The sequence below is a fragment of the Juglans microcarpa x Juglans regia genome, chromosome 6D (assembly GCF_004785595.1).
Source record: "Juglans microcarpa x Juglans regia isolate MS1-56 chromosome 6D, Jm3101_v1.0, whole genome shotgun sequence".
Classification (NCBI taxonomy): domain Eukaryota; kingdom Viridiplantae; phylum Streptophyta; class Magnoliopsida; order Fagales; family Juglandaceae; genus Juglans; species Juglans microcarpa x Juglans regia.
Window position 1 is genome coordinate 33339475 of NC_054604.1, and position 27340 is coordinate 33366814.

Below are 27340 nucleotides of genomic sequence, written 5' to 3' on the forward strand. Positions count from 1 at the left end.
TCAACTTTTATTACGTCTAATCTCACTATCCAAACCGCACCAAAATAAAAACATATTATCGGAAGAAAACTATGGTGAGAAAGAGGGAGTTTCTGTTATGCATTGCCTTCATCAAAAGTCTAGCCAAATGTAAAATATGATAAATTTCATCAAAATAGAGCTGCATTGGATTAGTCAAAAAGATAAGTGAGAAGCTTTGAGAGATAGTAAATGGATGAGTTTCTTCAAATTTGAAGGGCTACTGTTCACCCATCAAATCTATTTTTTATTTCCTTTTAATATCTAAATGTCTTTTTTATTTACGTTTAATCTCCAACCGTTTTGTAATAATAATGTAATAATTAAATTAAATTATTAATTAACATGTGATTAGTGTAATTATAAAATATGAAAAAAATAAAAATATTTTTATTAAAAAAAATAATATTATATTATTATTTTGATAAATTTAATAACTAATTTAACGTGAAATTATAATTAGAGAGATTTAAATTTATAAAAAATATATATTTTTATCAAATTTTAAAGATAATTTTGATCAATGCTAATGCTCGTGAGGCACCTCGTGATACTTCTTTTCGTATTTCATTGCAACCTTTTACGATCCCTCTCTTTCTTTACTTGTCGAAAAGATTTCCTCTCTCTCTCATATATTCTTGTGCAGAGAGCCACTCTCACCAGAACACTTTATCTATCTATAAATACCTTCTCTTTTCTCTCTCTTTCTTCCATTGCTTTCGTTCTGGTAGTGTTTTCTCCCTGGCTGGTTCGACTGCGAGAGAGGAAAGAAAGCGAAAAAGAGGGGAGCGTTTTTTGAGTTTTGTGTTCATTTTTTTGTCTGAGTTCAGTCTGTGACATAGATACGATAATGTCGGCTTGCAGAGAAGAAGACCCTCGTATCCATGGCATCAAAACTAAGATTCGGGTCGTCCCCAATTTCCCCAAACCAGGTTCGGCTTGTCATTTCCTCTCTTTTCTCTGTTTGCTTGCTGAGAAAATGTAGGAAATGAAAGTAGATGTTGGAGTTTTTTTTTAGAGTGATCTTTGAACGCTACTAAGCGCCCTTGCTAATAGTATAGTGTTGTACGGTAGGTTTTTCACGTCTCTTCTTTTTCATGTTTTACGACCTCATAAGAGAAATTCAACTAAGCAACACCTTGTAAAGCTATTTGGCTCGATTGAAATGGGTTTCCATTTTCCTTTTGAAGAAGTAATGGTCCATGAGACAGCGAATTCAAAATTTCTCTATCCCAAAACAGATTGTTCAAACGTTTATATTTCTTTCAATTTCGTTTCTGTTTCCTGGCTACCGCCTGATATCAGGTTTGTTTTTAATTCTTCTTCTGCTTCATTTGTTTGGGTTATTTGGTTTCGCATTTCTGTTATTTAAATGGAATAAATGGAGCTGAGAAAAAAATGGCCAAAATGGCAGGTATTATGTTCCAAGACATAACTACTCTATTACTAGATCCGAAAGCCTTCAAGGACACAATCGATTTGTTCGTAGAGCGATACAAAGGCAAAAACATTTCTGTCGTTGCAGGTAATAAAAAAAAGACCCTCCTTTTTAGTGGAAAACGTTTTGATTTTCGTGGGTTAGGATTTTGATCAAAATCTTTTTGGGGTAGATCTTTTTACATTACTGTGATAAACTTGAAGGTGGTGGGGGTCTATTGCTTACGTCAAAGTAGGCCTTGATGATGCCGAAAGTGCTATCTCTATCCCTCTCTTTTTCCATTACATAAGTTTCTGGTTGTCTTTTTGAATGCTATCAAGGGACATTATGGAATGGAAGTGACTGTGTTTTTGGGGGAGTATTTTTTGTTTGACTATGGGTTTTGGCAGTGGGGTGCGCCATTGATTGCTCCCTCCGAAGTCATTCTTGAGCGGCTCATATTTGCGCTCTCTCTCACTCGCCCTTTCTCTGAACATGTGCTCTGATTCAATTTGCATGTATGGTGGTTGGTGATGGATGCCCACCTTGTTAAAATGTGGACCCGCCTGATGCGAGTTTCAATTGGGCTGGTCTTTTGGCTCCATCCTAATTTGGGTTTTACATTTCACTGTCAATTGACTTGATTCTATGCCTAATTTGTTTTTAAAGAAAATTATTAATGTTCCTACGGTATGATGACTTGGTATTCCCATGCTATCATAAAATGCATTGCCATTAAAATTCTTACATATGCATTAATTTTAAGAACAAGACATCATGTGATAGGTTGAGAGTAATAGGTATCTAAACTTTGAGACTACCTAATAATTAGTTCTATTTTTAAGGGTCTTTTTTTCCTTTCCATTTTTTTATGGTTTTCATAATTTATTTTTTCAGTTTCAGCCTTTTGAGATTAACCCAAACTTTAATAATTAATTCATCAAGTTACAATAATTTTATATTTTAGTCCTTGGTTCTTAATTGCCCTTTATGTAACAGCAACCTTTGATTTCATAGATATTTTGTTCTTAAAATTTGATAAATACTGATGAAAATTATAATCTAATGGCAACAAAGTGTAGCAATCCTGGTTGCAGTTGGTTCGTTATGAGTACATCTTGTTACCTTGGACCCTGCGGAAAAATCTGTATATACTAACATTACATCATAGATTACAACTAACATTATAAACTATCATTCAATAATTGATATTTCTCTGCGGAAAAATCGTACATCAACAAGGAGATCATCTATGTAGTATCTCATTATTGATAGGGTCCTTGGTCTCTCTCTCTCTCTGTTTTCTGTTGGTCTCTCAATTCAGAAATGGTTCACATAAATTATGTGTTTGGTGCTCGTGTTTATGAATCTGTTTCTTAGCGTGCTTTGTGAACTGTATTCTTGTCTAGAATTTACAGGAAAATCTATGGAATATTCTCTTGCAAAATTCAGCCTCAGATGAATAAGATACAGTTCCTTCCCCCTTACATGAAAAAGCTAGGAACTTCTTGTCTCTTTGTCGTTGTGGTTGATATTTTTTTGTTGATTGTGTTGATCATTACAAGATCTAATCTGTTGAGTGCATCACAAGCGTTTGTTGCAAGCTTGCACTCAACTACCATCAAAGTCCGAAATTATGGCCGTTTAGCTTGAACTTTTAACCTTTGAGAAGATGTGACGAGATTATGTTCAACAATTGCCAAGATGTGTCTATTTCATTATCTTTTTCCAGCGCAGTTCATAATTGTGCACTAGTTTTGAGTCTGTGTCACTGTCACTTTTCCATTTTTATGACTATTGATCTTTTGTATTAAGGAACTTTCCAATAATTGGTATTTCCAAGCCAACTGTGTGATTGGACATTAGTTTTTTTTTTCGAGAATAAATTATTTTCAAGGAAAAAAATGGATGCTTTAAGGAACTTTAGGACAAAAGCACAACAACTAATCTAGGCTCACACCCTTCTGACATTTATTTTTGATATACCAGTGCCGCTACCACCCATAGTAATTTTGTTTCCCATTGGACTTTGTAGTTTGTATGGTCATAAAAGTAAAGTTATTACCATAACATGCTCATTTCTGTTGTCAATTTTTGACAAGATTCTCAGTGGTTCAGCACTAGCAATTGAAGGGTTTCTGTCCTTTCATTTCAGCATACAGCTTGTCATTGGAAATTTGCTGCTGTGGCTTCCAGTTTTACATAATTCATTGAATTTCCCTCTGCAAAATTGATGTTACGTGGACAGGCTTTCTCCAGTTGACAGCTGGACTGAATAATTTCTAATTGGTCAAATATGTCAGTTCATAAGATAGTGTGAGATCATTTTGTGATTCGCATTCCTATTTGATAGCTAGGAGAGTCCAAAAAATCTTAGCCCACTTGGTCAAAATCAACATTTTGTTGTCATCTTCTACATTTTGTAGTTGGGTGGTACGTTTTGAATTATTTATGGCCCTGGAGTTTTTCTTTGGTCAACTGATGGAGCAATAATTTGACTAGAACACAATCTGAAAATAATTTCTAAAGGGAAAGGGGTGGTTTATAAGTTATTTCTGTTTAAAATTCATGGGGAAAGTATTTCTAATGATTCTCTAGGTTGTGGTACTTGGCTACAGTTGAATATTTATTTGCTCTGATCGTGGTTCTTGGTATGAAATTTAAGTTATGAATCCAATATATGGATTTCCTTGGATATGGGCTTCAAGTCATGGCCATTGACTTCTGTTTTTCCTAGTTAGGTGGATCTTTTTCAAAATTCCCGCGTCCTTGTGTATCACATTTTTTTCAGCGCAATAATTTATTTATTTATTTATTTTTTTTATGTTACTTATCAAGACAGTCTTGGCCATTGAAATGTGTATGCTTGTATCAGTTAGGGGTGCTCCTGATTCTACAATAGATTATTTCTGATTTTCGAGTCCTTGTTAGGTATAGTTCATGTATACACCTTGTGTACTTGGCTATGCCTATTATTATAAATAAAACTTCTGATTGCCAATCGATAAAAGAGTTTCTGGTTTTTGAGATCATATTCTTTCACTCATTGCTGATGCAATCATTAGAAGGTTTGTGAGATTGAGTTGTGTATTATGTATGCCTTAGTTCTGTGTAAACTTTATATGGATATATATTTTGAAAATGTATTATTGGGCTCACAATGCACTACTCATCTTTCTTAGTGCCATGTAAGGATTCAATGTGTTCTAAATGTTATTATTAATACTGGTACGTTACTGTTGTTGTTTATATTAGAAATTGCATCCTTTTACCTACAAAAAAGAGAAAAGGTTATTGTTTCTAAATTGCCCCTTCACCAATGAATTTTTATGCAATTTTTGGATCAATTAGGGAGAAGATACATAATATTAGCTGTCTATATTTTGATATCTTTTATTGTTTTTTTCTTTCGTTTTGTTCTGTCTTTTTTTATTTTGTGGATTTTGAATATAAGTATATTGCTGTTCTTGTAATTATTGTATGCTAATTTTGATATCCAAAATTTTACAGGTGTAAATAACTGATCTCTTGCATTGTGTTCTGAAATTTGAGTGCCCTGTTGTTTTGTTTTGTTTTGTCCAGGGGTAGAAGCTCGTGGATTTATATTTGGTCCTCCCATTGCTTTGGCTATCGGGGCAAAGTTTGTTCCTTTAAGAAAACCAAGGAAGCTGCCTGGTACTTTTAATCTTGCTACAGTAAATTTCTGTGTCTCTATATGAGTGTATTATTATCCATTTCAATACTGCCCAAAACTATTTCCACTTTTATACATGTTTAATGCCAGTCTTTTCTTTTAGTAGCTTGTTGGTTCATGTCAATGCTATTTGATTCAATTCATGGCCTTTTTAAGAAACAGATATCTGCTTCTTGCGGTAATTCTGGAAGTTGTAATTTGGACTCATTTCGTTTGGTCCTCAATATTTTTGCCGATTTTAAATTATCAAGACTCCAAACGTTTTTTATTATTTTATTTTTTGGATACCTAGTGCGCAGAGATTACTGAAACTGCACGATTATAGGAATTTGCCATAATAGTGAGCATAGGTGGTCCCAGTCCTTACAAATTCCATTGCATGTGAAGCTGTAATCTATTTTTTTCGAATTGATTATTTTAAATTACCATTTTAGGGAATATCTTCGGTATCTACTATTCAGATACTGTAAATTCTCCAACTGTATGCTGACATGATGTGTGTCGGTTGTGTTAACATGATGTTCGGGTGTTCTAGAATCATGGTCTCTCTTTGGATTTAGAACATTTAGAACATTAGTGTGTTCATAGGGTTCTAATATAATCTTTACCTTGATGGCAGGTCAAGTTATTTCTGAGGAGTATATTTTGGAATATGGAAGGGACTGTCTTGAGATGCATGTTGGAGCGGTGGAACGTGGAGAACGTGCTTTGGTGGTTGATGATTTAATTGCCACTGGTGGCACACTCTGTGCAGCTATGAACTTATTAGGTAATTGCATTATAAATTCTTATTGCCATCGTTGGTGGATACTTAACATGCATAGATATTTTGCTTCCTCAGTGAGAATAAATGTATGAAAATTGATTCATATCTATCAACCGGTGATATACTTTTTTCCTTTCCTTTTCTGCTCTGGAGAGCCATTATCTAGTGTGACTTGGATAACTTTTTTTTGGGAGAAGAGGGCAACTAGACTTGCTACTTTCATGGTTAAGAATGCCAAAAAGAAATTGCATGTGTTTTTTTCATGTGGCCTGTTCTTGTGGGTTCTCACTTTCAGAAAAATTTTGATGTGATTGGTTGCTTCACAGAATGCGTTGGAGCGGAAGTAGTTGAATGTGCATGCCTGATTGAGTTACCTGAGTTAAAGGTGTGCATATTACTAAGTGCTTGTGTTACCTATCTAGTTGCTTTCTCTGAATTTATATATAGAGAAATGATTGGTGTACATAGAAATCTGCATGGATATGATTTAAATTTGCTGAACGCTGCAGGGACGTGGGCGCTTGAAGGGTAAGCCATTGTATGTTCTAGTGGAGTATCAATAATCGTGGAAGATGTACAATTTGCCTGCAATTGTTCACCATAGGGATATATTATTGGGTATATCCAATCTGGAATCTGATTTTCATCTCCCCCCTCTCTCACCCTTTTTTCCTTTTCCCTCTTCACCTCCCCCTGTCTTACCTCTTTCTCCCTTTTTTTCACTCCAATTTTAAATGGATTTTGATGTACCTGGATTATATTGATAAGTAGCATAGAACATTGAAATATGGAAAGGGGTTTATTTGAGAAATGCTTGCGGTAGAGCACATTTTTTCCTTTTTGAAATGAATTCATATACCTCTCAAGGGTCTCTTATGGCTTGGATATAGCTTTCATGCCATGAGACTGTTGTTAGGCCTTCTTGACTTTGACGCCGACAGGCTTCGAGCAACGGACGTCTCTTGAAACATTTTGCAGCCTCATAACACACTAGATGCTCATTCTCATAGTTGCACATTTCTCTCAAGCTTGCTATAGTTTGAGGCCTAGTTTAGTTTTGCAAATTTTTCAATCCATCTCATCTCAGTATTCAAATACCGTTGAAACATAAATATTTTACAATTTCAAATTTTTAATTTTTTATTTTTTCATCTATTTATTATCTAATTATTATAATTTTTCTAAATTTTCAAACAAAAATAAAAAATAATTCAATTTTCTTAAATTTTAACATAAAATAATATTAAAAAATAATATTCTAATTTTCTTTTAATTTTAAAATTTTTTGTTCAGTTTTTTCTCTATATTTTTCAAAATTTCATGAAAATCTTAACTCAAATTATTTTATTATTTTTCATTTAATGTGTTATCAAAAAACTCTTCAATCATAATGTGGGCAGATTTTATTTTCCAGGATACGTTACAACAGGTGTAACTGAACTTTGAGATAACAGATTTGAGCTGTGAAATAAGGAATAATATTACGCTCATACTGCTTATTTACTATTTTTTTTTGTATTTAATTTTTTTTAATTTTTAATTTTACTTAATAGTTAAAGATGTGACTATTTGTAAAATTATATATTTTTTTAGTTTTTTTTTAATTATTAAGGCTGATAAAAAAGTACTTAAGAAAATGATAAAAAAATAAAAAATTTCAAATATACTATAAGTAGTAAATGAGTAATAAGAAGCTAGTAATCCTATTATTACCCGTGAAATAAATAACCTTGAGCATTCATACTGAAGTTTAGGCAGATTCAAGAATTACTCTCTCGTATCATTTCAGCATTACAATTTTTTAAATTTTTATGTAAAATATAATAAATAATTTAATTTTTTTAAATCTCAAAATAATAATAATATTAAAAAATAATATTTTAACAATATTTTATTCAACTTTCATATAAAATTATCTCATTTTATCTCACTATCCAAACCCCAACTTAATGATACCTCATGTTTTGGCTCCGTTCGAAGGGATCCCTTGACTTGCTAATTTTAAAAATTAAAGTATTTACATTTGTCTTCCTATTAAATGAGTCATCGTGTCCAAATTTCTATCTGTTTTTTCTTTTTTTCTTTTTAAATTTTCCGTAAATATGTTAGGTGTACATGATTTAGACATGTAATGTTGGAAGTTTGGTTTGAGTGAGGAACCAATGCATTGGGCTGTTGTTATGTTGTTATTATTAACGAAGACAGGTAAAGAGACGCAGATGATCATCTGATGGCGTGACTTGCGCCGTGCTTTTGCCAATTAACAACAGGTTCCGTCCAGCAGTTACAGTTATGGAGACCCCCTTGCTCTTTAACGGTCCCTATCCTCTTGTATGTGTTTAAATAAAAAATAAAAAATGACAAATTATATGTTGTTGTGTGGTGTAGAGGATGATAAGTAAAATTTTTCTAATTTTTATTTATTTTTGTTGAAAATGATAAATTCTCGTTTACCCTCTCAAATTACTCTCTATTTTCTAATTTGACCAAAGTTTCTGAGTTCGTCAATTTACCCGAAATTCAAAAATTAAGTTTCAGTTTCTCTTTGTTGATCTGAACGTACGTTGGATAAATGAAAAATATGTAACGTAACGTAATATGTAACGTCGAGAACCTGCTTAAAGGAAAGCTAATAATAGATTAAATATGGCAGGCTTGATAATTTTGTGTATGAAGTGTAAAACCTTTATAATTTGAAGGTTCAAAATATATTTATGGTTATTTTTTTTTTTTAAAACCCAAAAGCAGCTGTGTTTGCCATAGCCATGCATGTTTCTCAATAGATTTTGCTATACATTATCTACTATTCACCCTCCACACTTCACACCTGACAAATTTTTTTTTTTTCATAAGGTGCGGAGTGTAGAGTAATAAATAGTTACTGATGCAAAGAATTATTCTTCTCAATAATATTTCAGACCATGCACCTAAATGCTTGAATGTCCATTTAAAGAGTATCAATTTAGCTATTGCGTTAGATTAATTTGGAAAACATCTCATCCACTGTTAATATGAATTAATCTTCTCATCAGCCATTGTGCCAAACCCCACACCCTACCCTACGTGTGAATCGGGTTTACTAACAAGTGAACTGTAAGAAAATAAGAATAACAAACAGAAATTACAGATGGTATACAATGAGACGATTGTTAATTTGTCTCTCAGACAAATATTGCCTCCCACTCGAATTGAGTTTTGCAAAAGAGAATCTGTCAATTCTGTTCTTAGGATATAACACTGTTTATATAGTGTGCAGATTGCAATTTCTGAATACTAAACCTTAGAATGAATAGATGCAATAGCAGCAATAGCAATGTTTCAATTTGAATTTAAATGAAACAGTTACTATTTGAAAATGTATAGAAATAAATGTAATTGACAGTTAACAATAACTGTCAAAAAAGATGAAATTTCGTTTATGTAAAAAATTCTATCACTTGCGACAATGCGTATGTGCTAGGTACATCTAAAGCATCAAGGCGTCTATGCGTCATGCGCGCGCGCGTGCGGTCAGTGCGAAGCACTAGGTGACACTACTATTGTGTGTCTATCCTTGTGTTCCATATTATGTATAGTGAAACTCATTCACTTATAAACCACTAAAAGTTTCCTTGTCTTTTCAATGTAGGATATTTGAAATAATCCAATAGTGAACCGATTCTGCGTTTTCCCCCTTCCTCGGTGAATCCACATGCTCCCTTCTTTAACCTCCTCTCTGATTACCTACGAAGCTTCTTCTTTTCTCTGTATTTCCCCCTCCCTTCTGGCTTATCTCCCCGTGCTTCATCTCTATATTTCCCTGCTCTGTATTTCTCCGTGCTTCTTCTCCCCTCCCTTGAGGGGAGAGAGGACTTGGGGAGATAGAGAGAGAGAGAGAGAGAGCTCAATGAGAGAGAGAACTTGATGAGAGAAAGAGGGGGTGGGGGTTTAGTGACAGAGAACTTGAGAAGAGAGGGGGGTTTGATGAGAGAGAGAGCTTGAGGAGAGAGAGGTATATATAGCTATGCTGTTTATAGAGCTATAATTGGCTTCTACGTTTGACCATTATAAAATGTAGTACTATTTGAGTGTAAGTACTCAACCTGACACATACTTTGCAAGAAACTAAGGAAGTTGCACAAATATGATAAACGGGATCACATGCATGATTCCACTCTCTCTCTAGAGTTTCTCCTCACTCATGAATTCCTACTTCTCCATTGAGTCTCATTCTACCCTCACCCATCCCTCTTCTGCAATCCTTCTCCTTACTCTATTAGCTAGCATTAATGGACTCATTAATTTCACAGACTGAAGATCTTTCATGGCATGATCTCAAGCTATAGAACCTGCAGTGGAAGAAACAAAAAAACTTTAGAGTTATAAGCACTAATAGCTCGCCTAGTAGTTGCACGGCCACTAAACAAATTTGCTATTCATGCTAGCATAAAGGCCGCATGGAACTTCATTAAGAAATTCCATATTGAAGACTTAGAACCAAATTTATTTTCATTCACCTTCCAATCTCCCCAAGAGGAATGTTTTCATTCATTCATTTGCTAATCCTCAAGTCGTGGCCTCCTAGGTCCACTTTGCAAGAAATTCGATTGAATTACTCTCCATGTCATGTGCAAATACACGGACTGCCTTTGGACCACATGACCCTTGACAATGCCACTCAAATAGGAAAAGTTGTAGGCAATCTCCCAGAGGTTGAAGAAAAGAGAAATGATATTTACAATCATGGAATACGCAAGTATCGTAATCTTTTTTAAAAAAATAGTAAATATGGGACCCATATAAAAAAAATTAATTTTTTAATAATGAATCTCACTCTTTTTTTAAAATAATTGTGCAGTAGTTGCGCACTCTACAACATTACTTTGTAGAAAATGAACAATTCGGAATTACTTGCAGAAAATATATAAGGATTAAGGTGGAAATCAATATTTCATTTCCTCTCAAGCAGGGATTCAATCTACCGAGAGCCAACAATCTTGGGACTTGGGTTGCCCTAAAATATGAGAGATTATCAGGTTTTTGTTGTGCATGTGGTAGACTGAGACACTTTCAGATATTTTGCACATTCCTAAAGTTCATCCCATCACACCTTCCGTTCGGTCCTTGGCTTCGTGCTGAAAACCCTCATCTGATCCCTCACACCCCTAACCAAACAGAGGAAATTCAGCAACGTTCGGCCCTGAATCTCTTCCCCTCAAAGCACACATCGCTGAGTATAGAATCTCAACAAATTCAAGGCAATTTACTCCAAGCACAGATGGCAAAAGGCAAAGGAAAAATGGGGGAATTCATACCTGAAGTTGCCGATGTTCACTTTCCCAAATCACACAATTTGGAGTTTACCTCTGGAGTTAGCCTGAACAAAACCGGATGGAACCTCGTGGACTTAACGTTGAACCAGCAGAAGATTTCACCGAGACTCCTAACTTTTCTGAGGAACCTACAGGCAATCGAAGGGACGGAGCTACAATTGCATTACAACACTATAGCAAGCTTGAGAGAAATGTGCAACTATGAGAATGAGCATCAAGTGTTATGAGGCTGCAAATGTTTCAAGAGACATCCATTGCTCGAAGCCTGTCGGCGTCAAAGTCAAGAAGCCCAGTATCTATTGCTATGATATCTCCCCCATCATCTATTAGTGGATAGAATAGCTAAAATGCTGAGCTCTCCTCCATTAATTGGGGAACCACAACCCCCGAAGAAAAAAACTCAAGCAAACCCACCCATTTGTGTAATCGACATATCATCTGAAGTGCCAATCCAACCCACCACAGATGACTCAGCTTTGGCCCTCATGCATTTGGATATGCAAGCTGGCTGTACGGACAATACCAAAAAACATAAAGAGCATCACAGATCCATCCCCTATCTCAGATCACATTCACCAATGTCTAGGAAATCCTAAAAAGCTGAAGAGACAAGCTCTAAAATGCCTCCAAAAGATAAATGAGGGAAATGGTTTGGAATTGCAAGGGACTAACTCGACCTAAACCAATTAGATCCCTAAGGGATAATATTAGAAAATATAATCTGGATATTATCTTTTTGTCAGAAACCATAGTACCTGCTGAACGTACCTTATTTATTATAAATAGTCTGGATTTCCATCTTTTTGTATATTTTCTTGCCTCAAGAAACAAATGAGGCATTTTGTTATTATGGCAACCAGGTGTAGATGTTGAACCCATTAATATTAATATGAATGATATATCTATCTATTTTGATCTACTCTGATCCTTTATATCAATCTTAGCTTGTAACCTTTGTCTATGCCCCTACTCAATGGCGATTTTAGGCAAATTTTTGGAACACATTGGACTCAATTTATAAAGCCTTTCCGGGACCTTGGTGTTGCATAGGGGATTTCAACGACCTACTTAGTAAATTTGAAAAAGCTGGGGGCACCCATTTACATATACTTCAGTGGGAGGATTGAGGAATTTAATGGAAACAAATGGCATAATTTACCTTGGATTCACATGCCCATCCTTCACATGGACCAATAATAGGCAGGAAAGAGCATTGATACGTGAGAGACTAGATCGTGGCATTGTCAACCAATAATGGACGTTGTTATTCCCTGACGCCAATTTGCAACATCTCTCTTCTTCGGCGTTGGATCACAACTCATTAATCTTAAATACCACAGTACGCCAAAGCTGAACTTACTCTTTCAAATTTGAAAAATCTTGGATCCATGAACCTCTCAGCTAGATAATCATACAAGAAACATAGAACAAGTCTTTTCAAGGCACCCCGACGTACATACTTTGCAGGAAAAACATGGCCACAAAAGAAGCGCTCAAACATTGGAACCGAGTCCAGTTTGGGAAGATCCAAATCAACATTCAAAAAATAGAAGACTTGCTTCTTGAAATACAGTGTAGCGATCCATCCTTTTATAATCAAGATAGGGAAGAACAACTTCAAATTGACCTCCAGAAGCAATTGAAAAATGAAGAAAGTATGTGACCAAATACTGCTTTACAAGTCATCTTCATCCATAATGAAATATCTTGGACTCCCTACCTCCTTCAATCGAGCCAAAAAAGAAAGTTTCTAAGAATTAATAGAGAAAATCAATAACAAATTAGAAGATTGGCAGTCGAAATTACTTTTACAAGCTGGCAAAACAATGCTAATTAGAACAGTAGCAAGCCCAATCCAGTCATATCAAATGCTATCTTTTATGCTACCAAAATCAATTTGCAAGTCACTGAATAAAAGCTTCAAAAATTTCTAGTGGGGCTTTCCCAACAATTAGGCTCAAAGGCTAACTCTAAAGTCGTGGAAATCTAACCAAAAAATGAAGAGCCTTCCTTGACTAAGGTTAATGAAGGATATGAACCTTTCGCTTCTAGCCAAAACCGGATGGGAAATGGGCAAAGAAAGCACGTGATTATGGCATGATATTCTCTCAAAAAAATATCTCAGGTCTGTAGACTTTTAGAAAGTTGCAACCAAAGCATCGAACTCATGGATATGGAAGAGACCCTTGAAGACAAGAGAATTACTTTCAAAAGGTAGATGCTATCAAATATTTAATGGAATACCAGTCAATGTTTGGTCAAAATCTTGGATACCCACATAGGAAGATTTCAAACCAAAACCACTTTGGCATATGAACGAGGTTCACCCTCAACTGAAAGTTTCGGATGTTATTGTTAACAATTTGCGTTGTTGGAACATGGAGAAAATGAGAACTTTGTTCGAGCTAGACAACATCACAAAAATTCAAAAAATTCATATTCATTTGTGTAATCAGAGACAGGACTCTATGATATGGACTCCCAACCTCTCAGGAAAATTCATAGTGAATATTGCTTATCACTTAGCAGCAAAAAACATATATACTATACCACTGCCAAACTTTCCCACTTCCAAGTTCAAAAAAATCTGGAGTTTGAAAATTCATAATCGCCCCAAGCGCCACTCTGGAAAATAATGTGGAATATGCTCCCAACAAGAAATTGGCTGGAAATGGTTATCCCAAACTTTCGACTTGAAAACTATCCCCTTTGCAATAAAGAGGATGAGACCTAACTCCATCTTTTTATTCAATGCCCTTTTGCTCGTATACTATGGAAACAAAGCTGCTACCGTTAAACCTTGATCTCTTGCAGCTAAATTCAATATCAGAATGGGTTCTAATTACAATCATTCCTGCGATACTGGGACTAAATGCTTCGAAGAAACATCCCTTTCAGCTCTTCGCGGTGATAATGCTCAACTTCATTTGGAAGCAGTGAATGAGGTAGTCCATAACCATATTACCATTTCGATTGAAGAAGCAACTGTCCGGCAAAATTTTATCAAATCTACACACAAGCATGGAAGTTGAAATGAAAAGACCATCAATCACTAAGATGGGTACCTCCACCTTTGAATCAATGGAGCTTCTCTTTTGATGCTGTAGTTAGAGACTCCTTTTCCACCGCCTCAGCTGTATATCGGGACATAGAAGGCAATATTGTAGAAATATGGGCCTCAAAAACTCCAACCACTAATCTAGTCATAGCAAAGGTGTCAGCAGCTCTCCTTGCTTTGCAAGTGGCAAAAAAGCTTCACAAGTGTTCATTTACTCTTGAAGGTGATGCACAAATTGTTATTGATGCCATTAATAACGAAGCTCCTCCTTATTGGCAATTAACTCCCATCATAGATGATATACGTCAAAATCTTCACCCGAGTGAAGATTGGAGAGTAATCAAATTATATCGTTCTCAAAATCGATGTGTGTACTCATTGGTACAATGGGTAGCGACCAATTTAATTTTTGGTCGTATACCCCCTTTCTAGTATTCCCGACTATATCTTATATATAGATAGTGGCAAGGACCCTCTTGAAACTATATGTATTTTGTACTCATTTCTTAATATTTAGCATGCTTGAAACTATATGCAAATGCAGATGCTTTTTTTTTATATATATAAAAATATATATATATATAAATATATATATATATATATAAATATATATATATATATAATTATATATACCATTTCATCGTTGAATGCAGGAGTTTTCATATGCTATTTGAAAAATGTATTTTTTTTTATGAGTCTCGCTATTATCACGTGGTGTATTGATGTGTAAATAAATGTGCTGATAAATGAATTTCCTCAATTTTAATTCCTTTCCCACCTAATATTGTAGTTGCTAATATTTCAGCAATCCGTAGCAGCGAATTAAGATGACTTTTCAGGTTATCAAAATCCTCCTTAATCATTTGATGAGGAAGTAAATAATTGCATTCCGGTATAGCTGCCCACCTTTATTTTATATCGAACCATGGACATGAAGATGATGATTCATTCCTTCCTTCTTTTATCAGCCTGTTGTATTTTTTGAAGCTGATGGTCAAATCTAAGTTATATATTTTCCACTTAAAAGAAATTAAACTTCTGAATGTAAAAGCTAGCATATATGAATCGACATACCGATCAACGATCATGGCCTCAAAACTTATATACATGCAAAGCAATAAACCATCAATTATGGCCGGAAAATCCTATTACCGACATTTATTTATTTCTCAAAATTTTAATTAATTTACCAAAAACGAAACTTATAGCACCTATATAATACAACATCACTCTTATCAACCTAATTAAGATATTGACTAATCAATTTATCAATCTAAAATACCTTTTTTTTTTTTCGTTGAAATTCACATTTTTACAAAGAGAAAAGCTCCCAGCCAGATGAGTTTGAAACCCATTTTCGCACCAACCAATAACAAAACGTCATGTAGGCATTCCAAGATGAGGAACTCTACACCCGCATGCACTCGACGCCTCTCCTTTCTCTTTGTCTCCCTCCCCCATATGCGTTTGTCATTTCGAAGCCAGTCCTCTCCTTTCTCTTCGTTCTCTCCCTCTAAACCAACATCTGAAATTTGCATTGGACTATTTAACTTAATCCAGAGATTTTCTAATGTTCTTTGTTTGAAATGGACCAAAAATGTTCACTTTCATGGAAGAACAAGGTTGTGATTAAATGACAAAAAAAGTAGAAATTTTGACAATTTCGTGAAGAATGATTTGCATGTACAACACTTCAAAATTTGACTAAGAATTTCGAAAGGGGGAAACGCTTATAGTCTGGAGATTTTTGTTTTTATGATCATTATATTTTGGAGGCAGAATTACCAAAGCAACCCATTCAAGCCAACAATCTTTTCCGAAGAAGAAGAATAACTATAGCCACAAATGGTAGCATTCAAACAAAATAAAGATGAGTGCAGGTTTGGTGTTGCCGGATGCAGGTTTGGTGTTGTCGACATCGCGTCGAGTAGGGCTTTGTCGGGGAGAGGAAGGGAGAGGGAGAGAACAAAGAGAAAGGAGAGGGTTGGCTTTGAAATGAGGGATAGGGAGAGAAAGAAAGAGAGGGCATCAAGTGCATGCGGGTGAGAGTTCCTCATCTTAAAATGCCTACATGGCTTTTTGTTATTAGCTGGTATGAAAATGGATTTCAAACCCATCCAGTTGGGATTTTTTTTCTTTTACAAAGGGTCTAGCGTAACTTATTTATTTATAATTTGTATCTAACGTTACTCTTGTTAAAAATATTAAGAGCGGGAAATTATAAAAAATCTTGATCCTAAAAATAAAAATTGTATGCAAAAAGAAATTGTAAACTGGTTAATTAGCATTTATCAACATAAATTTTCATCAAGTACTTAGAGAATACCGACCACCAAAAACGGAAAATGAAAAAATTTTGTTGATGAATGCAAAGAAGAAAATTCATCAAACCCCACCAAGAAATTTAAAAGTCAAACAAAATAAAAACGACTTGGTATTTTTACAATTTATAGATGATAAGAAAACAAGGCAACACCGCACGAGAATCCAACACTAGCAACTCCCCGTTGTCGCCGCTCACCGAGTCGAACCCGACTCGGTCATCCAGCAACGAGCCGACTCTGAAGTTCTTACAGACCCGACCGGAAATTACCCGGCATACGAGCATGGCCCTCCTTCCTCTCCCACCGCCGGCGCACTCGTGGGCCCCACCGCTATCGGAAAAAGTGCAAATCGCCGATCCCTTCGCCCCCGGAAACGTCCACGCCCTGCCCCGCGAGTCGTACATCCCTCTCCCCGAGGTGGGGCCCAGACAATGGAACCCCATCACTTCGTTCCCATCCGCGACGCACCGCGCATTCTCGTCCCAAGCAGCGCCGTCCTTCGGACCGAACGCTCCTGCCCGGGACTTGACCGTCTCGCGATATTCTTCGAACCGGTCCACGGTTCTTGACGCGTTCTGGACCTTGAAAATCATCTCGATCCCACCCGTAAAGGCTTTGGGGCTCCAACTCGTTTGGAAGATAATCTCTACGACATTACGAGAAGGGTGGCCCTCAGGGAGCTCCATCAGTGCCGGGAGGTAAGGGTCCGGAGTACGGGCATGCCCAGCAACAGAATCACTCAACCTAGACCTGCTTGGTGGGGTCTGAGTCTCCTCGTCCTTAAGCTTCGAACCAGGCTGCCTCTTGGCCGGCGGCGTGGATTTCGGCTTGTTGTTGGGCTTGTGCTTGGTTGTATCGATCACGTCCTTAATGCTCTGCACACTCTTCCTGCAACTGGCGCTGGGTAATAGGTTTTTCGGGGTGGGGTGATAAACGTCATCGAACGCTCTGGATTTGCAGTGCAGCGACTTGACCCACCCGCTCGCCATCCAAAACCAGGGTTCAGATCCTCCTCTTAAGCAAAAATCTCTCTCTTTCCTCTTTCTCTCTACAACAGAGAAAATTGGTAGAGTTGTCTTCGTTCTGGTTGGGTGCCTGCGTCTGCTCTCATGTCGCTCTGGATTAGGGCTCTGTTATGTTTTTTGCTGTGGTTGGGCGTTGGAAAAGAATGGGATGGGATGGCCAAGGCGCGATATTAAATGGTGGGTTTGACGTGCTTACGACAGGCAATACTTGTAAATTACTGCATTACCCTTCTGTTGATCTGAGTATTACTCACGTGGACTCTGTCTCTCGTCGCTCTTGTCTATTCCATTTATTAGGGAGATCAAAACTTCCTTCCGTCAATCAAGAGGTTTGTTTTGGTCATTATTGTATTCATAATGGTCTTTTTTCCATAACTTTTTCAGTTTTGTTTCCTCGATTTTAATTTTGTGGAAGGGGAGACTCAATTAGACCAAATTAAGAGCCTTAATTTGCCCATTTTATAACGTGAGCGGTGCTACTCAGCTCATTCTTACCGCGAGTTATTTTTGTAATTTTTTTATTCATATGTTTTTAATATATTTAACAAAATAAAAAAATATATCAATACATTTAAAATAACTTTATTAATCATTAAGTAAAAAAAGAATTTATCAAGAGGTACATTTGAGCATACTATTGGGACGGCAAAATAGCTTATTGTTACCCTTCCTTTAAAAATATTTTATTGAAAATAATGTTAAATACAATTCTAATAAAACGGTTCTATGCCAGATGAAGTATACCGATATTTTGTACACATAGTATTAAAATATATATTTTTTAAAGCATTTTTTTGTGTAATTAAAAAAATATATAAAAAATAAAATATTAAAAAATAAACAAGTAAATGCTAAACAAAAAGCTAAACGGTACAAATGATAGGTATACTTTGTCCATGCACCTATCAGTTTCCATTCTATTATATACAAGTCCCATGCACTCTATTATTGAAGTTTATTATTAAAAAAATAATTTTTTTATGTGTATTTTAAATTTATCTATTTTTTTTTTAAAAAGAGTGCGTAAAGCTTACATATTCTATAATTGTAAATATTATTTCTCTTTTCTTATTTGATTTTTTGTTTTAAATTAACCCACAATTTTTTTGTTTACTCTTTCTAACGGTACACTTTCTGTCTAATTCAAGGTTTACTAAACAGGCATAAGTTTTTGGTAGAAATTAGATTTGGGCTATCCACTAAAGATCCCTGACTTTTTGTGTCACCCACATTAAACGCTTGTATTCATTCATTCCATTACAGATTCTTCTTCTTTTTCTTTTCATTTTATTTTTGAGAGAGTATACGGGAATTTCATTGCTGTTATATATACAACTTACTTGTTTATAGATTCAGTTGTTGGTGAAATAGCTATTTAATCTGCTCAAGTCGTTTTCTCAAAGAAGTTTGCCGTGCCATCCAACTTTGAATGGTTCTTTAAATCAAAGCAACAATAACTATTTCAGTCGTGTTGGTGAGCTTAAGTTTTCGATAAACAGAAAAAGCTAGCTAGGCACTGAACCCACGATTTTGTCTCTAGCCTCTCCTTATTCACACAATTCAACCACTCCATTAAAGTCCCCCAAAACAGAGCATTCTTCTAGCAAAGCACTTTTATTTTATGCCAGAGATGATCAGCTTGCCATTCAAATAGGTAGCATGCATGCATTTTATTGAATTGTCGTTACATATAGAACTATTCTTTAAATTCCCTATTCTTAAAAAAATAGAAAGAGATAAGGGAATCGTGGGTGTGGAATCTTTTATAGGAGTTTGAACTGGAACAGGTAGGAAGGGGAATAGAAGAATAGAAAGAGAATGGAAACTGGCAGAGAATGCGTCTAAAAAAGCACTGAAATTCAAACCAGCAGTACTAAAACGACAGCTTTTCTTCAACTTGTTTATTATTTTATGAACAGTACTACATCCAACCCTCATTATAGGCACCAAGTAGCCATTCAGTGTGACATTGGGATAATGCATATATGCATGGCTTGTACTTAGATTGGAAGGAGACAATTACATTGAGATAATCAAGCCCACGAATAATTTTATACTTTGCATTATATATTAATTGCATACCAAACACCAAGGGGTCTAGAACTTCAGGATTCGTGATGGATATGGACAACCCATTGGGGAAAAGTTTCAAACTTAAAAATCAAACAGTCTCCAATTGCTTTATTCTATGGTCATTATGAGGTTTTTTATGGTGTTTAATGAAAAGAAGTGCATGGTTTTAGAAGGATACGCGATAATAATAAAAAAAATGTTTGGTGGGTGGGAGTGGGACTTGGGAGGTTGGGGCTGCTGGTGGAGACTTGCCAGCCTTTTTTCTCACGCCTGTGGAATTTATCTGATGATCAGTCCCGGGAACTGCGTTCTGTATATCTGGGCGGCGTGCTTCGATTTAACAGCCCCATAACTTCAAATTCAGACTTCATTAAGGTCTGTTAAATCGGTAATGCTGTATATAGTTTTAAAATGTGTAGTTGTGTATTTTATTTAAAAAAAATAGAGATAATTATTAAAAAAATAATTTTTATAGAGCACATACGAGAATTGTACATTTCAAGACTGTAAATATCATTTCTCTTGTTAAATATCTTCTTCTTGTATATGGCATTCATTTATCATAAATGAAAATTATCAATAAAATTTAGATACCGTCATCTTTCTTAAAAAAAACGTATCTTCTTCAAAAAGATAATTTAATTCCGACTTTGGACTTTCTTTTTGTCAAATTGTGTAAATTTTGAAGGCTACATTTGTTAAGCTATGATTATAAACTGTTATTCAAGTCTTTCTTCGTCCATTCCGTGCAAACCCGCAAGCTTCATTTAATTATAAGATGAATTAGCACGATCGAGGTGATGATGACAGAGATCAAATTTATTGCGTTTGGCTCACCTAGAAGACAGAATAATATTGGATGCAATTTATAAACTAATAATTATATATATATATATATATAGTGCATTAAACATCTACATAATTTTAAAACTACCGAATGTAACGAGGTTGTTATGACACCGTGTTGAATCCGCCAACGTTTTCAATTCAGATCATTTTTGTATCAACAAGCTGCAGGTTACTCATGCTTTAAAAAATAACTACTTTTTTTTTTTTTTTGTTTCTTAAGGCAAATGATAATACATTATCATTAGACAGACAGGAGAGGTACCAATACAAATGGTAGGGCAGCATTAATTAAATTGACTAATTAAACTGTCACAAAATTAATTAAAATAAAAGTCCATGACTTGAAATGGCCGCTCCAATGTTTTTTGACTAATTAATTCCAAGAATATTTGGTCGGCACAAGGATGATTTCTCAGTCAGTCCATATATAATCGGACAGCTCTTGTGTGCCTAAAAACTTATAAATGAAAGAAAGAATTTTGAGTTTCTTTTTAAAGATTATTACTTCCTCTAAAACTACATGCATGAAATAATAATAGTTCAATTATAATTTTACCATTAATGACTTAATGAGAAATAAAGAAAAAAACAAAGAAGAATAAAAAAGCAATTATATTTCTTTGATTATATATAATATTCTTTTATAGAATATTGTGATATTCAAATGGATAATTTTTTTGTTGGTTGGTCAAAATGAACTTAATTAATTATCATTTTTTCCTGTTAAGATCAATGGTACATATATATATATATATATATATATATATATATCGAGGTAACGTTAATATTCCTTTCTAGTTGTTTCGAAATGTCATTTAAAGCCAGCCTCTCGTATATAAACATATTTATCGGACCACGTACATGATCGATCAAGTCTTTGGATGATTCTGAAGATGATCAGATTATAATATTATATATGTCATAAAAATTGAGATTTCAAACTATTAATATACAACAGTACGACGTAAGTACACAAGATATTCAGAAAGGCTGGTCTCTTACCGCGCGGGCGGGGGTGATATTAATTCCTGCATGCAGTTAATTATAAACTCAAGAATAACCAGAGAGATTTCAAGATTTTCTCGGTCAACACCACTTTGGAGTACCTGAAGAAGGCAATGATATAAATTGAGTTAGAAAAATCGAGGCACCTCTGCCATTTATGCAGCTTGGAAGTTGGCTCTCGGCGGCCTGCTCCTAATCCAACCATTTTGTTTAAGTTGTTGAAAAGCTTAAAGTCTACTCTTAAAAAGATAGATACAAAGTTGGAAAAGGAACTCAGTCTGGTACAAGTGATTTTCAGTGTCAATATTGATTTTGACTGCTGGAATCATGCAAAATACTTCAAATCTGCAATAGAATCATGCGACACGCTGGGATTTTCTGCAAGGTACACGTGGAGAATTTGACGTGTATTATTGAAATGTGATTAGCAAGCTGAGTTCGTAAAGGAGGAGGGTTGGGGGTGGGACCCCTGTGTAGGTGGTCTGGTCCCTCGTGTTTAGTATTTACTAACTTCCAGGATGTTAACATCTGATTATCTGTACTACTCAATGTTGCGTTGGATTCATATATCACGTTTCAGATCTATGGAGTTACTCGTGACATTGGCCTTACAATATTGTCTTTAGCTGGGTCGACCCCATCTCAATTTGGTATATAATTATTGGGTTATGGCTGTCTTCACTACTCCGCTCCAGAGTCGGGACAATTAGCTCTCACCCGTGAATTATCCTAAAATTGATATCACTGCACAGGAATAGAAAAATAAGAAAAAGAAAAGAAATAAAGAAAGAAAGAAAAATAGGCAGGCAGTGCTGGTTTTTGGCAGAATGAAAGAAAGCTGTAACCGCTCAAAAAAAAAAAAAAAGAGCTGTAACCTCATTGATTTTGTCCTTTTTATTGGCTTTACGTACGTCTGATCTTCAGCATCTTTTTGGAAAATATTTTCATATCTTACTATATCTAATGCAACCTAAAATTGTTAGTTGGAAGTTTTCTTAATGACCGATATTAAGGAAAAAAAATTGCTCTTTAGTATATCATAAATTAATTACAAATTAATGGTATTAGAAATTATAACAATCACAAATATATAATATGCATGGAACAAAGAAAAATATTCCACCATTAAAGAAAGAATAATAGGTCGTTGAAGATCAGGCACATGCATGGTTAGATTTGATTAATACATTTGAAAGAATAATATGGGCTGCTCTCCGAAGTCGATGGTTTAATTAATTTGAATTATTGTTCTCCAAACTTTGTGTCAAATGGCCATGTTATACAGTTCATTATATTTTGTAACACACCTCAAGTTGCTTAAAGAGAAATATATAGAAATTGTTCACTTCGAGAAGAGCACCTCCATTGAAGAATGGAAGAATATGATAAGAGAAAGAGAAATAGAATTTACATTAACTTTTTGGATAGATGAATCCTAGAGCCCTTCGCTCTTACATAAAGAAGATGACCCCTACATGGACTCAGGCTAACACAACTAAATGCATACAAGAAAATAAGACTAAGGACCCAAGTCCACTAGCTACATTGTAGTCCAAATAATCTGCTAAATCACAATAAAAGCAGTTGTAAAAGGAATTAAACTGGCCCAATCACATCATTCGTGGACTGTGACAAACTGTCCCCTATAGAAGCACCTTGTCCACAAGGTGTGGTGTCATTGCCCACAATTGTCCCACCACCCAGGTCAAAAACGAGAATTTTCTTTGTACTTCCTATAACTCTCACTTGTTTCAGTTTCTTTCTTTCCTCTAGGATCCTCTTCTCTTCCTCTAGCTGAGTGTCTTCTAAACCAAACCATTCACAGGCTTGTGGGAGTTCATCTTGAGTGATGTATCTACTCCTTTCCTTGTGAAAGTGTGAGAAGGTTGCATGCAAATGATCCTCCTTCTGGATCTTATTTAGATGGAGTAATGTTTCTATGAACTCCCCATAGTCTAGGGTACCCTTGTTGTCAATATTTACAACTTGCATCAATCTACTAATTTCAAAATCCTTGAAAATGCATCACACTCTATCTAAACTGTTTTTTAGTTCCTCAAAGGTGATTTGTCCATTGCCATCTTTATCTATCATCTTGAACAATTCTTTCAGACCTGCAATTTCCTCTTTGGACAAGATTTCGGCAATGACTTTGATAGCCATTTTCTTTAACTTGTTCATGGCAGAAAATTGCTTCAAGCGAGTTAGAACTGCAGATTCAAGAGGCTTATCCAAAGTAACACCATCAACCTAAACCCAAGGTTGACAAAGAACTTCATGGGTTGTCAAGGTACCATTGTTATCAATATCTACAGCTTGCATCAATCCACTAATTTCAGAATCCTTGAAAATGCATCGCACTTTATCTAAACTGTTTTTTAGTTCCTCAAAGGTGATTTGTCCATTGTCATCTTTGTCAATCATCTTGAACAATTCTTTTAGACCTGCAATTTCCTCTTCAGACAAGCTTTCGGCAATGACTTTGATAGTCATTTTCTTTAACTTGTTCATGGTAGAAAATTGCTTTAGGTGAGTTAGAACTGTAAATTCAAGAGGCTTATCCAAAGCAACACCATCAACTTGAACCCAAGGTTGACAAAGAACTTCATGGGTTGTCAGTCGCTTCTTGGGATCTCTTACAAGCATTCTTTGAACTAGATCCTTTGCACTTTCTGATATACTGGCCCATGGTTCTGATATGAAGTCAAGTTCCCCTTTCAGGACTTTCTCAAAAAATCCTTGCTAAAGGATCCATAATCACATGGACAGCCAAACTTAGTGACATGCACTGACGACAAGATATAACATAGCATCTGATATTGAAAAGGGAAAAACAAAGATATGCTCCCTCCCTTTATCAAAGGGCTAAAAAACACCCATGAGTGGTATTTCCTCGAACATCTAAGGGGCAGACATCTTACATAGTAAGAGTATATAAAATAATGTCTCTAGAAAATCCCATCAATTTTATGATCTCAAAAACAACATCAAAACAAGCAAACATCAAGTTTCTATCACATAAAGGGTGTCTGAAGGGTAAAGGAGATCCCAAAATTCCCCAGAAGTAAATTAGGGTGAACTTGATGGCCCTAGAAAATTTAAGGAAGAACTTCCTACCTGGTTTCCACCATTTATGGGCGCGTGACTAACCAAAGAAGAACACTGGAACTAAAGGGTGCCCCATCTCCATGGCTATGCGAACAAATCCTCTTCTCGTCTTGAGGAAGGCAACCCTGCTCCATAAGTAAGGTCTCCTGTAGTCCTCTAGCAATATGATGCAACTATAACTAGCATCTAAGAGGGAGACAAAATTTTTCTTTGCTACCGGAGTAAGACCCAACCATGTACATATGTGCCTAAAAAAAAGTTTGTAGAACACAATCGTACTTGAGAGGATCTTTATCTTTGAGAATGGCATGAAACCTGTGAGGTCAGCAAGTGCAACAACCAATATTTCTCGCAATAGGAACGATGTTGTATCTCTCTTTTGATCACTCAACAATGCGCCCGAGACAACCCCAATCTTGCTCATAGTAAACTTTATCTGGTGCCAGTGGACCACAAAAATCCAAACAATGTTGCTATCATGGTAAATGGCGAGGGAGATGCGGTTGTCGGCAACTAGAGGCGAACAGATTGCATGGAGTAGACAAATTGCATAGAGCAGAGACTACATGAAAAAGAGGAGTAAGGCAAATGCTAAGGATTCTAGTGGCGATGCCTTGTTGACCTTCGGGGCATCTAGATAATCTTCAATATTACCATTTGAACCCTTCGTTTCGTGTTCTGTTCCCACCTCAATCGACAATATCCCTCATCGATCTGTTTCCATTCGATCATTAGTGAGTCGTGGGTAGAGGCAGGGATGATTAGGGTTGTCTGCATTTTTTGAGGGTTTGTTCTTCGAAGAGACACAGAGAATTGGGAATGAGAGAGATATATGGTGAGGGTGGGGAATGAAAAAACTGAAAATCGATTCCACCAGGATCAAACATCCATCGGATGGCTAGGTGTTCCCCTTTTTCGGTCAATGAATCGTTAGTGCTAGGGGCGATTGACATAAAGGAAGAAAAAAGAAAATAGTTTTTGAGAGGAGGGAAGGAAGTGAGAATCGGAAAGGGAGATTAGAGAATGGTGGAAATGGTTTCTGGTTTTTAACAGGATTTATGGTTGCTATGCATTTTTCCTTTTCTTGCAGAGCATAGAGTTGGCTTTCCATATTTGAGAACTTTTCATTGAAGTTGTTCTGAAAATTTTTAAAGTTGTTCTTGACATCTGTAAATGTCTGCAAAATAAACGTTGTTGTGATTGTTCGACTTGCTCTCTGATATTGAATAAGGATGAAAGAATTTTTTCTATTTCTATGGATTGACGGAGCCGATGCCAAGGAAAGTTTGGCTCTAAATACCACTTGTACTACACCTCAACTTGCTTAGAGAGATATACATAGAAATTGCTCATTTCAAGGGGAGCACCTACATTGAAAAAGGAAAAAGATGATAAGAGAAATAGAAATAGAATTTGCATTAACTTTCTGGTAGGGGTGCTACCCGCCCCTTACGGGGCGAGGTGGCGAGTTTCGTCCCCATCCCCGTCCCCCGCTCCCGGAGTGCGGGGGCGGGGTACCCCATCCCGGCAAATAGGGATCTGTCCCCCCCTTCCCCCTATTGGGCCAAAGGCCCGAAGCAATTTATGGGCCAAAGATGGCCCAGAAATCGCTGAAATAGGCCTTGGGCCATAAATTAGAAGTTAAAAAAAGAAATAAAGTTACATGAATAAAAATAATATATACATGATACAAATTTATATAATTAAGACTCTAATGAAGTACTACTACAGTCTACAAGTCTACTACCTAATAAACTAATAAATAATAATAATAATAACTAAGCTATTACAAAAATAAAATGGAAAGTCTAAACAATTACAAAATTACAAACAAAAAAGTGTCCAATGGACATTTTATTAACATTACAAAATTACAAATCAAATACATGATACGTACAACTGATTCAGATTTCAATATTCTAAGAAATTAAGAATCTAAAAATAGATGCGAGTTGTTTGGGTCTTTGACTATGACATTTGGGGCAGCCTGGATGGGTAGTCTTTTGAGGCTTGAGCACATATTCATATTGCAGTAGAGGTAGACATCATCTAAGTCGTCTCATGTGTTACTATAACAATCAATACTAAAATTAATACTGATGAATCAAAATGGATATAAATAAATCAACACAATACAATAAATAAATCCCTTTGAGAAAATATTCATGATTTCACAACACAATAAAAAATTATAAAATCAATTAACACACGACATAAAAAAATCATAATAATGCACCACACATAAAAAAAAAAAAAAAAAAAAAAAAAAAAAAAAGCAAAGTGCAAAGCCAACCCATAAATTGATTCAGGGGTGATTTAAGGTTCCAAATCCGAATACCCAGAAATAGTAAAATACAAACTACAAAAAAAAAAAAATAAAGGATAAATTTCAAACACATGCACAAATCAATTCACAGCACACAAATTCACAATCATTCTCATCCTCCATCTCCGATTCAACCCATCATTCCTCTAGTCTCCAATCCAAAACTAAAAAAATAAAATCTAGGGTTTCGAATGTCTTACCTTTGAGTGGCGACGAATGCGAAGTTTCAAAATTACAAGTTCAAACGACGGTGGAGTGACTGGATTCCTGATGGTGCTCGTGCAGTCGTGCGAGAGAGAGAGAGAGAGAATAGATCAAGCAAGAGAAACAAAGAGACTGAGAGAGCGTGAGAGAGTGAGAGACAG

The 27340-nt window shown here is 35.6% G+C and overlaps 2 protein-coding genes across 2 annotated transcripts; one reads left to right on the plus strand and one right to left on the minus strand.

The window, feature by feature from the left end:
- The first annotated feature begins 600 nt into the window (after window positions 1-600).
- Window positions 601-6706, plus strand: LOC121236025 (adenine phosphoribosyltransferase 3-like). Its single transcript, XM_041132513.1, has 6 exons — window positions 601-950; window positions 1433-1543; window positions 5018-5110; window positions 5749-5898; window positions 6222-6280; window positions 6405-6706. The coding sequence occupies exons 1-6, from the start codon at window positions 869-871 to the stop codon at window positions 6456-6458; spliced, it is 549 nt and encodes a 182-aa protein (XP_040988447.1). The 5' UTR covers window positions 601-868; the 3' UTR covers window positions 6459-6706.
- Window positions 6707-16533: 9827 nt separating this feature from the next.
- LOC121236030 lies at window positions 16534-17872 on the minus strand. The gene has a single exon (XM_041132521.1). The coding sequence runs from the start codon at window positions 17576-17578 to the stop codon at window positions 16706-16708; it is 873 nt and encodes a 290-aa protein (XP_040988455.1). The 5' UTR covers window positions 17579-17872; the 3' UTR covers window positions 16534-16705.
- Window positions 17873-27340: the final 9468 nt, after the last annotated feature.